Consider the following 14475-nt stretch of genomic DNA (forward strand, 5'->3'; position numbering starts at 1 on the left):
CTGCGGTATCAGTGGTCTCTGCAAGTCATGATGCAAGCACAGCCGACATGAGGGCTTGGACTCTAAACCCGAGGGGTCCACAGCTTTCCTTTCCCTTTCCATTTCTGCTCGTCAGCCCTCACAGCTTCAAAAAACTCCCTCAAGTAGTACTTTTCCAGATGAAATGCTTTGGAAGGAAAACAGGTCCTTTCAAACAGTCATCAAAAAGGGCCACTCCAACCTGTCCTGAGACATCACCCACAGTGAGCTCTACCTCTGCACTCTGCCTTACAGAAGGTGTAACACAACAGTTCTGCACACCTGGGGAGCAGCTAGCAATTAAGAGGAGATTAAGAGGAATAGGGACACGGGAGACTAGAGCCACAGGCATCGAAAGCTTTCGCTTTTACTTTTAGACTCCAGTCTTCCCTCTGACCCTGCCAGAGCTCATTGGTTGCGTTTCCCTTGTCTAAATCACAGCTTATGATGAGGCATCAACACACGTTACGTGGGTTATTGGATGGCTTTCAGAAAGTCAGGTTACCTAGTGTTAAAAACAAATTAGTAACTTCAAAAATATAGTACAGACATAACATTCTGCATATCCGTTTATTAAAAATAGATAGATTTGCAGTGCAAGACAACTGACATGCACTAGCTATCCTACAAACCCCAACAGAGGCCAGACACAAACTGCTTTTGCCCTGAGGCAGTGAAGCGAACTCTTGGTCTTCCATCTGCCTTACAGCGGCACGGACATACCCATACGAGCCAAAACTCTGCATGGGAGCCAACATCTGACTCGACCCTCAGTGTCACCTGGCCAGTTTCTTGCAGCAAAGACAGGGTCAGACCAAGTATTCAGCCGTCATGCCTTGAAGCCTACCATCAAGGAACCAGGCCAATGAATTTGGCAAAGGAATTCGTGACTTCTGCAATTTATGATTTGAAGGCCATGGCTTCTCTGGCATCCTTAGGTTCTTGAAAGACAAATTACCTTGTAGTACTACTCCCAAGATGTAATAATGTCTTGCATTGATCTTGTAACAGGCAGTCTAAGAGACTGAATTCACCACCTATTTTTCCTGGGAGGTGATCACAGGACACACATTTTACGTTCAGCATCAAGTTCAACTCAGCAAGTTACACTAAAGGTTAACTTGACCCTCCAAGTGAAACCTTGCCTTGCAACCCTGCTCCACTCTAACTCACACATACAAAGTATTTATATATGAAGACACAGCAATTCATTAGAGTTTATTTTCTATCTGGACTTTAAATAATTACTGAATCTGATCTTCTGCCCCCCACCATCCCTCCCTCAAAGCATCAGTTTGAGTTATCCTGTTTTGAGAACTCTGTTAGCTGGCAGAAAAATAACTCTTCTATCAGAAATCCTGTACTAGCATAACCGCAGGCCTTAGTCCTCTCTGAAGAAAAACTCAGAGGCTGCAAGCTTCTGATGCTCAGAGCCAGCTTCTGTGATGGGCAAAGGACAATGAGCAAGATAATGTAACCCCAGCCTTCCCTCTTAACACGGTCTGTCACTCTTCCTCCTGCACATCACGAGTTCCTTGGCTGCTGGCTTAGGGAACTTCTCTTTGTAGAACTCCCAGACCTTTCATGGGCACTGTGCAAAGACTGGAACCAAGACCAGCAGCCCAAGATACCAGATCTTCCTCTGCAAGTTAACAACAACGTGCACTCACATTTTAGTAACAGAAAGTACAGAATAAGTCACAAGAAGGTGAGGCGACTGCCGGTGCAGTACAGGGCTCTAACCCCTCAACCACACCTCATCAAGCAGCAAGGAAAGAAAGTCAACATTCTGCTCCACCGTAGCCTGGCGGGCTTAGAGTGTGAATTCCTCTCACCCCTGTTCAGAAACAGTGACCCCCGAGCAGGACAGCACACCTTCATTTCCAGACAGGAGTGGTTGAATTCTAACAGCCTGCAGCTGGCTCTGAGAGCAAGCAAGGAAGAGATAAGCCTGTGGCCCCACCATCCTAAGAGTGTTTTATTTCCACCTCTGTGAGTGAATTAAGGGGGTCTTGGTTGGTGCTAGTGCTAATGGAGCTGCCCAAAGGTAGGCTCCCCAGGGCACGCACGTTGCTATGGTCCCCCTAGCCACCAGTCCCTGCAGTCACCCCGTGTTCAACCGAGCTGCGCAGCATCCCCCGCCACCTCGGGAGGCATGGTGACACTGTGCTGCGACCTCGGGACTGTAAAGGCACCATTCAGTGATGTCCACCCAGCCACCGGTGGCACGGCTGAAGCACAGGTAGGTATATCCACATCAGCTTCACTCTGGTACAGGAGACAACTGTTAAAAGAAAATCTATTTTGAATTAAGAAATTGAAAATGCTGAAGCTGCTAACTGGCAGAACCAGGCCTCAGCACTTGAACAGCCCTAATCCAAGGCTGGTTTAAAACCCAGTCAAGTTAATCAGTGGGAGAACAGAGAAACAATAGATGGTCAATTGTATACACAGGTGCTCTCAGAAACACAGGTGTTTCTAGAAAAATTAGTATATGTGAATAGGAATTGCTTGTTCAAAGTGTGCTTGAAGGATTGTGTGAGTTAAAGCAGGCAGAAAGAAGATCAAGATCCAAGGAGGAGCATGGAACCAAGGCAAAGACTGGAACTGAATCGATGAATCACCTGGGACAGTCAGGTGATGGATTCGCAGAACTGACAGGACCAAAGGGAACTTCTAAAAACTTTGGACATTGACCAACGATTTGGTAAGTGTATATAAGCTGTGCTGTATCCCTTTGTTCTCAGCCATCCACTGAGGTGGTGGCCCAGCTCTGAGCTGCGATTAAAACAAACCTTGTGGTACCCACGTCTGTGTGAATTTTTCCTTTAACACACCGTTGCAAGCAGAGCGGCAGCACAGGCTTCATCAGGATTCTCAACTTGAGCACATTGCCAGGGCCTGCAGCAGGCCAAGACAGCCCACGCTGAAATCTGCTCTGCTTCATCTTCGCAGAGAAATGACAGACTACCAAGCTGTGCTGCTATTTCCTCTTTAACTACATCCAAACAGGCTCAGAGCTGAACTCCTGCGCTCGCCTCCATCAGAAGAGAGGCAACTGCCCCTCTAGACGGTCCTGCCTACCTTCCACCCCTGCATGTCCCTTCGGTTGTCACCCTTTTCCAGATGGCATCCTACTGACCACAGTGACCATCTGCAAAGCGCCACAGGAACCAAAGAATGCACGGAAAGAAAGACCGAGTCCCTCATGATTTCTAGTTTCCTGAATCAACTGTACTTTTAAGTCTGCTAATTCTTTCAGAAACAATCTCACAGAATTAGCTCATCTGAATTTCTTGACCAGCCACTGCAGCTGGTCGAAAAATCCAAACCATCACTTAACTGTGATTGGAAGCATTGACATGGCACTAGAGGCGGCTATTTCACGGTGCCCATCGCAGTGTCTTGCTATGCACCAGTCTTCTTGCCCGTCTGCTTAGCCCAGAACCACACGTACGTTCAACAATACCCCAAGGCATCTCTCCAAGACGCAAGAGGTATGCCAGCTACTTCTGCTCCGCTCTTTCTCTGGGCACAAGTATCACAAAGAGCCTGAACCTTTCCCCACGTTGTGACTGCAAAGAGCAGATGACCTGTCCGGCCATACAGACCGTGCTCGGTACGATACGGTGCCTGTAGCAGAAGCTGCACAGACTCCCTCTGAGGGAGAGAAAAACATTGAAAGTATTCAGTCCACCTGAGCAGCTGACATGACTCCCTGCTCAGCCGACAAAATTTCCCTTCTCCAGGCTCAGGGGGGGAGGACAGACCCGAGCGCTCCAGCCAGACCCTCCGCAGCTTCCTCCTGGCTTCACAGGTGATGCAGCCCAGCAGAAGCTGCCGGTACAAACGTTTTCGCTCCCACAGCCTCCGACCCCAGCGCAGCCTCTGAGGGCAGCAGTGTCCCGTACAAAGCAGTGCTTTTCACCTTCCCTGCCAGCTTTCCGTATGGTCGGAGGTAAAACAATTACCTCATTACAGCCGCACACCGAATTCCCTTCTGGTGGAATTCACATCAGCATTACTGCAACTTTATAACATTTGCATTATAAAAATGTCTGCAAAGGAGGCCAAGAAAAACAGCTTTTTGTTCAGAGGAAGCTCTGTGGTCAAGATGATGTCATCAGAAAGCGCCAAATTAATTTCCTGTGGTTACATCCTACAGGAAATCCAGGCAGCTCAGCTTTCTTGCTAAACCAAGTAGTCATTTGTTGTCAATAACTGTTAACTATGTGCCCAGATGTGTCAAACTAAGAACAATCACGATTAGCCTTCATTCCCTGGATTCCTCCCAGATCGATGGTTGGGATCTGTTTAGATCAGCAGCCTGCAGCCTGTGACATGCACCAGCACCCGCGTCCCGGGGCCAGCTCGGGGCTCTGGGGCGCGGGGGCTGCTGTGCTCGCACCACGCACCAGCACGGTGATGGTGACCTGCCGGCTCCTTCAGCCCCCTCCCCGCAAAGGGGCTCTGCTGCTTAAACACCACACAGCAGAAGCAGCTAGGGAGGTTAGACTCCTAGCAGGAACAGAGACCCTTAATCAAGAAAACTATAAAAACGATGAGTAACAGCTTTTCTGCTCTGCGTGAACAGAAACAAGGAAATCAGGAGTGATTCAGGAGGTTTTCCAGCTGGTAAAATCACCGTGAGGATGCCTAGCAGGTCCTCGCCCAGTCACAGTCCTTCCACAACCTACGGAAAGATTCACCTCTGCAAGGCTCACTTGGATTTAACTCATAAAATTAACGCTTCAGTAAAGCACTTAGCTACTTCAAATGGATTTTTCAATGACTTATCAGTGGGAAATTGATCTCCCCCAGTCATCAGATCTCCCCAGACTGGTATTTACATGAGGTCACACCTGCCCTGCTGCCTCCAGCCACTCCACCTGCTGTGCAACCCACCCCTCCGCCTTCCCATGAGCAGCACAGGGGAATCCACTGCGGGGCAGGAGGAAGAGCTTTTGCATCTGTAACTTGCACTAAAATTATGATCCTGTCCTCACAGTGAACTTTCAGTAGAAACCTCTTGGGACAGACTCTTCGTTCCATGCAGCACGCTTCCCTGGACTGGCGGGGAGCCCAGCATAACTCCTCAAAAGCTGAATGGTGAATGGTCAAGCCAAATCAGATCTAGTCCAAGCAACCCCTACACTTTACACAATGTTGTATTTTCAGGTTTGCACGGATTCTTTTTCTTTTCCCTACTTTATTTTACGTGAACGCTGGGGACAGGGAGCTAGCTCATTACTTGTCCAGAAAAGGCACAACAGAGGATGCACCCTAACAGAGCTCCAGTTGGTAGCACCTGCATCACAGGGTACAGCAGAGCGGGTGACAGCCAGGGCTGAGCTGCAGAGGTGTTGTACCGACACCTGCTCAGCAGCAGCTCCCACCCTCGGACCCCAGAGCCTGTGCGCTGCGGGCAGAACAGACGGAAAGGGTAAGGGAGGCGGAATGACTTGCCCAAAGCCACACGGACTAGAGACAGGGGGAGGCCAAAGGACAAACCAAGCACCCTGCCACTTGCACTCACAGACTGTATCTACTGTACCAACAATTTCCTTAACACAGTAAGTGAACGGCTGGGAAAAGAAATCGCGTCGCTTCCAAACTCTCAGGATAACATGGGGCAGACAGACAAGGCTTCTTGACATGTTCACATCTCTCCAGAAAACCATGCAGTGCTGACTCCCAATTCAGTCCATTGAATAAGCTTCCTACCTCTCTGTCCTTGAGTTTCATGGCGAGCACCAGCTGATGTCTGTGGTTAGTAAGGGCCTCCCGGTAATTTCCTTTGGAGAAGAATGCGGAGCCCAGATTTCCATGAGCTCGGCATTCTCCCGTCTGGTCACCTGAGTCACATGCAAACAAAACAAAGGTTAGCTAACAAAGGCATTGCTGGAAGCATCCAGCAGAAGCACTGGGACACACTATACAAGCAATGCTCCAGTATGAGAACCAGCATCAGCACAAACTCATCTTTATGTTTAATACACAGCCAAAACTCCTCTTTGCTGGACTTCAGAAACCTCTACAATAGCCATCAACCTTATTTTTAGAATTGTTTTAACTTCTTTGGCCTAACACTTGGCAATTTCCCATTCTCCCATGTTTATTCCTTGGCTGACATCAGCAATTTGTTTGTGAAAGTCAATGGGCCAGGATTAAAACAAGCAAAGAGCATGCGAGCTTTCTCCAGGAAGCAATTCCACAGCACAGCTCAGCTCAGACACAAAGCACATCCACTCCTGTCTTCAAGACCGTAGTCCCTATACTTTCAGAGAACTCTCCTAGCTAGAGCCCTCAGTCACTATCTTCTCCACTTCTGCAAGGTCATGCCTTACTGCCTCACACTCTGTCTCCTCTCCCAGCGCACCCCAAAACCCTGAAAATCTCAGTGTCGTGCAAGGTATACGAAACACGAGAGGGATTTTCCAATCTGCTTATTTTTAGACCCTCTTGTTCATCCATTGTCTCACTCCCGATTTGTTCCTTCCCTGGCTCACTGCCTCAGAAACTCAGACTGAGAACCTTTTTCCATCAAATTCTTGAAAAAAACAGATTGCTTCATTTGAGACTCGTTTAAGGTTTGGAGCCCAAGTCTACACAGAGGATAAGACCAGTTCCCGCACACGACACCATAAAATTACAGGACCCTGTAAAACCTTGGCACGTTCACTGATCATCTGCCCCTGCAGGTACACAGGAAAACAGGGCTGCACAAGCCTGTCAGTTTGCACATTTCAGAAATTTCAGATTTGGGTTAGCAGCTTATGAAATCCCACAGAAACCTGAGCGTTCTGGAGGGATGTTGACCATTAACACAGCTATTAATTGGTTCCATCTGAACCAATCCAGCACTCAAGCAAGTGAAATGAGGACCCTTACCTAAAGTCTTGGCTACATCCAAGTCCTGCTGCATGTATCCAGTGCTTTTCTCCGTATTCCCGAGGGACCAGTACGCACTGCTCAGTGCCGAGAACACTGATCCCCGCAGCTTTAGGCTGCAAGTGCCGATCTTCAGGGCAGCCTCTAGCACCACCACCGAGGCTCCATGGTGGCCCGCAGTCAGGAGTTCCTGGCCAATCACCGACACCACAACAAAGGGGCTCTTGTCCAGCTTCATCTTCTGCAGTTGTTGATAGGTGGGCTCCAGGGACTCTGAGACACAAAGCCAAAAGCAGAAGTTATTTACATCTAGACATCACCTTCACAACTCATCTTCCTTCTCTGGTAACCAAGTGACAGGCGAGTTAAGGACCAGAGTGTCCAAATCAAACCAAGATTTATTACAGAGCTCAAATGCACCATCTAATACCTACTACATCAAGACAGATCAACTAGGAAGCTTCTGTTTTCCTTGCAGAAAGCACTTCAGGAAGACAGCACAAGCATGCTGAGTAGTCTCATAGTGAGCTCTGAAAACTGGCCTAATGGCAGAAGGAATAGAGAAAACATGTGTAGGGTTTTGTAGGGAACTGGAAATGGGCCGCCAGCAGTGTGTAAGAGCACTGCAGTTTCTGCTTCTTCAGCACAAACTGCAGAATCTGTGCCTGTCCAGACGCCACAGCACACAATGTACTCCAAGAGAGGTGACGGAAACTGCAGCAAGAAGCTCCCCCTTATTCTGCAGGAGAAGGTACTCCTGCAGAATGACAGCACTGGACCTGCCAGACTACTTATAACTGGTCTAACTGCCTCCATCATTCAGATGATAAAACATCTTGGCCACGTGTTTCAGTCATGACATCAATATAACAGGACTCCAGAATCTCCTGACCAAGTGTCATTTCTTGATTAGATGTTCTCATCCAAATCAACACTACCACAGCAACCTCAGAAAGCCACTTGTTCCCCGTTTTCATCACTTCTGCCTCTCTACGATCAGCAAGTATATGAACAACAAAAGAGGATTTCAACGCTTCTTTGAAGATGCAACCAGTGTGAACATGATGCCTGTTACTGACATCCGAGTAGATCCTGGGATTAAAGGCAGAACTAAGAGGACAGAAATAGTTGCTGTAACGTGCCACCAGTTATGTTTATCACTGCAAGAGCAGGTATGAACTCAGTTCTTGTCCTAAGGGGCTTACGACCCCAGCCAGGCAATCCAGGCAAACATAGGGAGAGAGGGGTACAGACAATGAGAAAGGACAAAAAAGGAAAACACAAGGGAAGTACTCCTGGCAACCCTGAAGTCCAGTACGAAAGGGAGAACCAGCATGGTAACAGAAGGGCAGACATGGAGCTCACTACTGCTCTTGTGTAATTGCAAATGGTAAGGCAAGAAACACAGCCACAGCTGGGTGAAAGATGCAGCAACAGTGATTCAGTTATTGGAGAAGGGAGTTTCATCTTCACCTCTACTTACTGTGGACCCGTGCTCCCCAAATCCCTCACTGACTGCGCTTAGTGATCTGTAGCGCGCCAATGACACTTACAGCCTTCTTCCCTGCACAGTTGCTCCTCTTCTTTCTCTGAATGCAAGTATCCTGGAAGCTACCACTCACATCAGCCTATCATGGCTTCAAGCAATCTGTTATCCTGGTGGAATCAAGCCACAAAGGACTGGCTTTACACCACAGAGAGTACCCGGGGAGGGGGCCAGAACATCAGACTCTGAATAGTCATTACAGTGGTACAGCATACACACACTCTCAAACTAAAACTAGTACTTTATAAGCAAGGCTGATCTAAACTCTGCCAAAGCGGTCAGTGGGAGGGTAACAACTGGAAGGCAGCAACACTGAGAAGCACAGCAGGGAGCAGCAGCACAAGTGCACAGCCGCAGTGCAACAGGCCAGCCAGATCAGCCAGCCAGACTTGGGGATGCTTACACAGAAATACTGTATCACCTGCATTCTAAGCAGCAGCCACAGCACCGCTGGGTATCAAATGAAATTACCTTCACAAGGTAACTGCTATATAGGACAGAAACTTCCAGATGAATTAATTTTAAAGGATGAAGAAAAACAGTGTAAAAAATGAAACCTACAGGGACATTTTTTCATTTCAGCGCTTCTTGGCCCCTAAGCCCTGGGGCCCCCAGCAGCATCTGCTGAGGATGAGAACTGCTGTGTTCCCTCCCGGGTAATGCCATTAGGACACCGCAACACAAAGCTTGCTAAAGAAGGAGAGCAACAGAGAAACAGAGCAGAGACTACCTCCTTCGTCTAGAGCAGAAAATCCTGGAAATGGGGACGTTATGAAAGAGGCAAAATGTTGTACAGCTAATATGGCTTCAAGGTCTGTGTGATTTCAACACTGTTTCTGAATATAAGTGAATGAGCAGAGTAGACTTTTCTGCTTTCTGGAACAGTGTTTTGAGAGATGTTAGTACCAGGCAAAAGCTGCTGACGTGCTCTTCTGGGCAAACACTGGCCTGGAGCACTTAAGACTCCCTGTTCCTGATGGTCCAGCACCAGAGCAGTGTGGGAAGTTGTTCCAAGTAATAATAAAGCCAGGGCCTCAGCAGCGCACACCTCTCTGTCTGCACTGATAACTGACAAGAGACAAACGAGCAAGGTCTTCATTGGAACTGCTGCACAACACCAGTCTGATTCATCTCCAGCACCTCTCGAGCTGGGTATCACCACCCTGCAGTTCCACTGAATCAGGAGAATAGTTTTTTGTTTGTGCTCCAACTTTGGGGTCCTTTCTCAGCACCTGTTGACTCAGCACGGAAGCCAAATCCTGAAATCTTTCCCTTCAAGGCCTCCAGCTTCTCCCCCCTGTCAGATGCTGACAGAGTCACCCACGGAGTGAAACTACTGCTCCTAAGTATCTCAGCAGCAGGTCACCATCCTCAGGAGGACCTCCTGGTGCTTACCTCGCATGGGAGATTTCATGGCGGCCTCGACCATGCCAACCAGAAGCTGAAGGCTCTTGGGATCCTGAGCCAGTCCCGACGCGAACGCTGCCAGTGCATCTGCATGACGTCCGAGATACTGCAGGGCTACACCCTGTCGGAAGTATGCCTGCAAAGCCAAAGGGAAGAAGAGACGCCAGTTACTGACTTGGTACAAGTCACAAATCAGGAATCCGGCCGTGACCTTGTGTTGGTGGGTGCTGGGCTACACGCTCACACCCTGGCTGCTCCGGTCACACTGGCTATCATCAAAAGACTCCCAACACCACAGTCTGGTTTGTGACTGCCACCCAGTCGCTATCCCTTGGGCGAGATGGCTTTCTCAACTTTTGCAAGGCCTCAACTGTTCTGGAGACCAGGGATGGTAATTACCATGAAGGCAAAGCTTTCCCCTGGGACTTGGCCAATTACTTATTCTTAATTACTTATAATCAAATGCTCATTCTCAAGACCTCCACTGCTGCTCTCTCGGCTCCCACAGCACACAAATAACTTGCTTCCTTTCCCATCAGCTCTTGCCAATGAGTCCAATATAAACACCCAGTGCCAGGGGAGACCAAAATGCACGGAAAGCTCAAGGTGCAATGAAACACAATGCAAAGATCCAGGCAGGAGCCAAACCTTCTTTCTCCACACTCATCCCCTAACGTGGACACCACTCAGCACTGTCCCACCTGTCGGGTACACCATACACACACACACATAGAGATATATATATGCACTTCTTCAATTGAGGCAAAACACTTGTAACTTTGAACATGTTTAGAAAAGCATTTTTCTTTGTGTTTTCCTTTCCAAGGAAACCATTCACAGGCATGTACAACACCTTCAAAGTAACTTAAATCTCTTGTCACCATGTATTTCCATTTCCACATCAGCAACAACACCGGCACGCAGCTGCAAAGCATTCCCAAAGAAAGCTCCCGCATCTCCCTGAACGGGAATACCAGGAACCGACACAGAACGCAAGAAAAGCAGAAACATGTTTGCTCACACATGAAGCAATGGCAAAGCCCCAGCTCAAAGGGCACCCAGAACTTACTTAGGAGCTACTGAGTAAGAGATCAAAGAAACTATAATCCCATCTTCACTCAAAGTACTCGCGTATATTTGTAGTCCATACATCTGGACATTATGTTATAAAAAGCTTTTGAATCTTCAAGCACCTTTGATGCCCATTGTTCAGGTTTTATCTTCACGTCCAGCTAGTACCACTCTGACAAAAACTTTGCTGCACTTTCGGTTCATTCAAAGCTACTTTGACAGCACAAATAAAGCTGTCAGAACAGAAGATAAAACATTATTTGTATTTCTTAAAAAGTGCTTTAAGAACATACTACTGGTCCTTCAGACGGGGTCCTAATACCGCTTTCAAGGACAAGACCTCACCACTATTTCTCTCCATCTGTAATAGAAACCTGTCCTGAAGACACATTAAGTATACATCTGTGGAAGTCTTTTTACTTAAACAGGATAAATCTCCAATTAATACCCAAACTGGTATTTCATTAGAGCTTTCAGACACTTTTGGAATCCAATCCAGGGAGGCAGAGATTAAGTAAAATCAGAAATGACATGAGGAATTTATAGACATGAATATTTAATCTCTTTTCCATTAGTAAGCCTTGATTGTAGAACCACTTTTAATGAATTCGATGAAAGCAAAATTCTTTTCATTAACCTTTAGTATAAATGTGTTCTTATTGAACCAAACAAGCTACTGTACTGGAAACCCAATTCAACGTTAATTAGATTACTAGCATGAAGCTTTAAATCAAAGAAAATACAAAGATCTAACAACGAGCAGTGGCCATCAAGCATGAGCTCTCCCAGCAGTGAGCAAGCTGTCACCTAAATCACGGCATACACTTTTAAGTCCTTTTTTCCCCCCGATTTATCATTTAACTACATTCTTTGCCACCTGATGACAGAGGCAGTCTGAGGCAGCGTGTCTCTGACGGGGACCTTTCCAGCCCACAAGGCTGGTCCAGGACAAACGTGCCTGCCTGATTCGTTATCAAGGATGAGGGCACGGACACGCAGCAGCCAGCAATGGAGGCATCCCCGACACCTCGCGCTTCGCAGGAAGGCAGCAGCCTGCCATCCCCCGCCTCGAAACGTGCTACCAGGGCAGGTGGTCCAACAGGGAACACGCAGCTTCCTTGCCACTGCAGCAGGTCAGCTAACCCAGAAACCCCAACCCACTTCGCCACAGGGTTTCAAGGAAAAGGCAGGAGGGAGACGGATGCTACGGGCAATGCAGACAGGCCTCCCACAGCCGGCAGGAATATCACAGCATCCGGTCCCAAGGTTTAGGAGGGACCCCACAGTGCGATCCTCTCTCGCAACCTGTCCTATACGCACAACGGTTGTAGGACAAGAAGTAACACACTCCTCAGGTATAGGTACAGCAACAACTAGTTCTCATGTCTCCCGGGAAGGAAAACAGCCCCTGCGAGGAAAACTGAGCTAAACCACACGAGGTGAAGCCTCTGCCCTGCTTCCAGTTCTCATACGGAAATCCAAGGGCACGTCCATTCCCAGCAGGAGAACACACACCGCAGGTGCAACATCACAAAAAGTGGAAGATAAAAAAAAGGAAAAAGGAAAGAAAAAAACCCAAGTCTGGCCACGGGTCTCGGAGCACCCCGCAAAGCAGCGCTGCCCAAGAACCCCAGTGCCTCCAGTGCAGGAGGACCCTGCCCAGCGGGGATGCACCGCGGCCGTGGGGGACACTGGCCTCTGCACTGCCTGGCCACCGCTGCCCCGAGCAGCAGCATCCTCACCCCCGAGCAGGCGCCGCCGGTTCCAGGTGACAGCAGCAAACAAGGCAGGGATGAGATTCACAAACAGCATGCAATTCAGTACCGCACATTTCCAGCGGCCTTTCTGGAATGTGTTTTTATCCCCTCCCCACATCTATTCCTGGAACTCCCCCCCACCCTGGAAACCGCTTAATTTGAATAGAAACACAGCATTCAGAGCTCAAAAGAAAAACCTATTAATCATAACTGAAAGAAAGATTTTGGCTGGTTTTTCTCCTGCAAAAAACCCTTCCTTCCTTTCTCCTCCAGTTTCCAGCATATACACAACCCGCCCCACACACTGTGTTCCACGGAGACCTTTAACAAAACAAATAAGAAGCATTTACATCACCTATTTCCTCCCCAAGAGGCATTCACAAGTTAGTTTAGCATTGGAACGAAGACACCATATCAAGGGGAAAAAATCTACAAAGAGGAAACGGTGAGAATCACCCTTTGGAAGAGGAGAGGAAAAGGAAAGGACAGGAGCCAGCAGCTGCAGCTGAAGGAATGAGACAAGGAGCAGCTTTCCAGTCCCGACAGTCTTCCCACGGCTCAGAAAACTTTACATTTTTAATCACATTATGCAAAGATAGAAAAATACTCACTCTATGGTAAAAGTTACATGAATTTTCCAGTGATCCCAGGTAAGAAAAACCTAGTGATTCCTTTTAAGAAGATTAAAGCAACAAGAGAATGATGCTTTGCTAAAGACAAGACAAAAGAACAGCAGGTGTTTTCCAGCCCATGGCTCTTTGCATCCTCAATGTAGCTGGAACCACCTTTTTCATTTTTTCCCAATCTCTGCATCATACTTTCCAGGAACAAGGTACTGTGCAAAAAAAAGTCTCAGCTGAAATCTGGCACTACATCTCCTTTCCTTTTTATCCATCAAACCACTGAAAGCACTGTTCATATTCTGAAAGCAAAAAAAAGTTCTTCTAATTAATCAACTTGAAAAATATATTTGGCACTTGAGGCTTCAAAGCCATGCAGAAAGCTGGCCCTTAACAGGCTGCAAGTCCAAGTACAGAATGGCAGCAATGCGACGTCGCATCATCCCCGGCACAGGACCCATCCAAAAGGTAACACGTCTTCCTGCTTCACCCAGATTTTGCCCTCCCCCTCCCATTTTTTCCGATTTGCCTTTTTGCCCCCTGCTTTCCAGAACCTGCCATGTTTTCATGGCAGGAATATAGTTTTCAGTGCTTTTCTCTACCCTTAACTTAATTTTACAAAACTCGTATGAACAGATGAAGAGCACGGAAGCCCTCCCTACTTGGACGCTCCAGTTTCACGGAGGTGGCTGATGGCTGGGCTGCAGCAGAGCCCACGTCTGCCTAACCAGGCGTGATACCTCTCTGCAATTCTAAGCACGAGTCCTATTTGTTGTGCTCAATTTATTGACCGGTGTAGTTTCTGTACACGTTAGTATTTTTCATCTGTGTTTATTACAGCCCATTTAATGCCCAAGGAGAATTTCTATCTGTCCTGCCAGGAGTTGCCACTGGACTGACTGCTGCAGTGTCCAGGCAACGCAAATACAAACAGGCTTGTTAGTTTTCTGACCCTCATCATCTGAGATCCCATCTAGGTAACTGTCTAGACCCCAAATATTAGATTTTCATGTGCAATCTGAAACAGGATTAGAATGTAAATGCCATCTTTGAAAGGGCCTGTATCAAGAAGGGTTCTGAAATTTCTGTTAACCCTTTTAATAGCAATGTGCAAGAACTTTCAGGCAGAGCAATAGTAATTGGTTTATAATTAATACAAAACATG

General features: G+C 47.6%; 1 protein-coding gene across 3 annotated transcripts in view; it reads right to left on the reverse strand.

Moving 5' to 3' along the window:
* TTC28 (tetratricopeptide repeat domain 28) overlaps positions 1-14475 on the reverse strand; it is a 191424-nt gene that overhangs the window by 69482 nt on the left and 107467 nt on the right. For all 3 annotated transcript variants that reach the window (XM_056348024.1, XM_056347935.1, XM_056348113.1), the window contains 3 exons: positions 9851-9998; positions 6910-7182; positions 5743-5873 (listed from right to left, as the gene is read on the reverse strand). In XM_056348024.1, the coding sequence (XP_056203999.1) occupies positions 5743-5873; positions 6910-7182; positions 9851-9998 (552 nt within the window). The remainder of the gene's footprint in view (positions 1-5742; positions 5874-6909; positions 7183-9850; positions 9999-14475) is intronic.

This window comes from Falco biarmicus, chromosome 1, assembly GCF_023638135.1.
Source record: "Falco biarmicus isolate bFalBia1 chromosome 1, bFalBia1.pri, whole genome shotgun sequence".
In the NCBI taxonomy this organism is placed as follows: domain Eukaryota; kingdom Metazoa; phylum Chordata; class Aves; order Falconiformes; family Falconidae; genus Falco; species Falco biarmicus.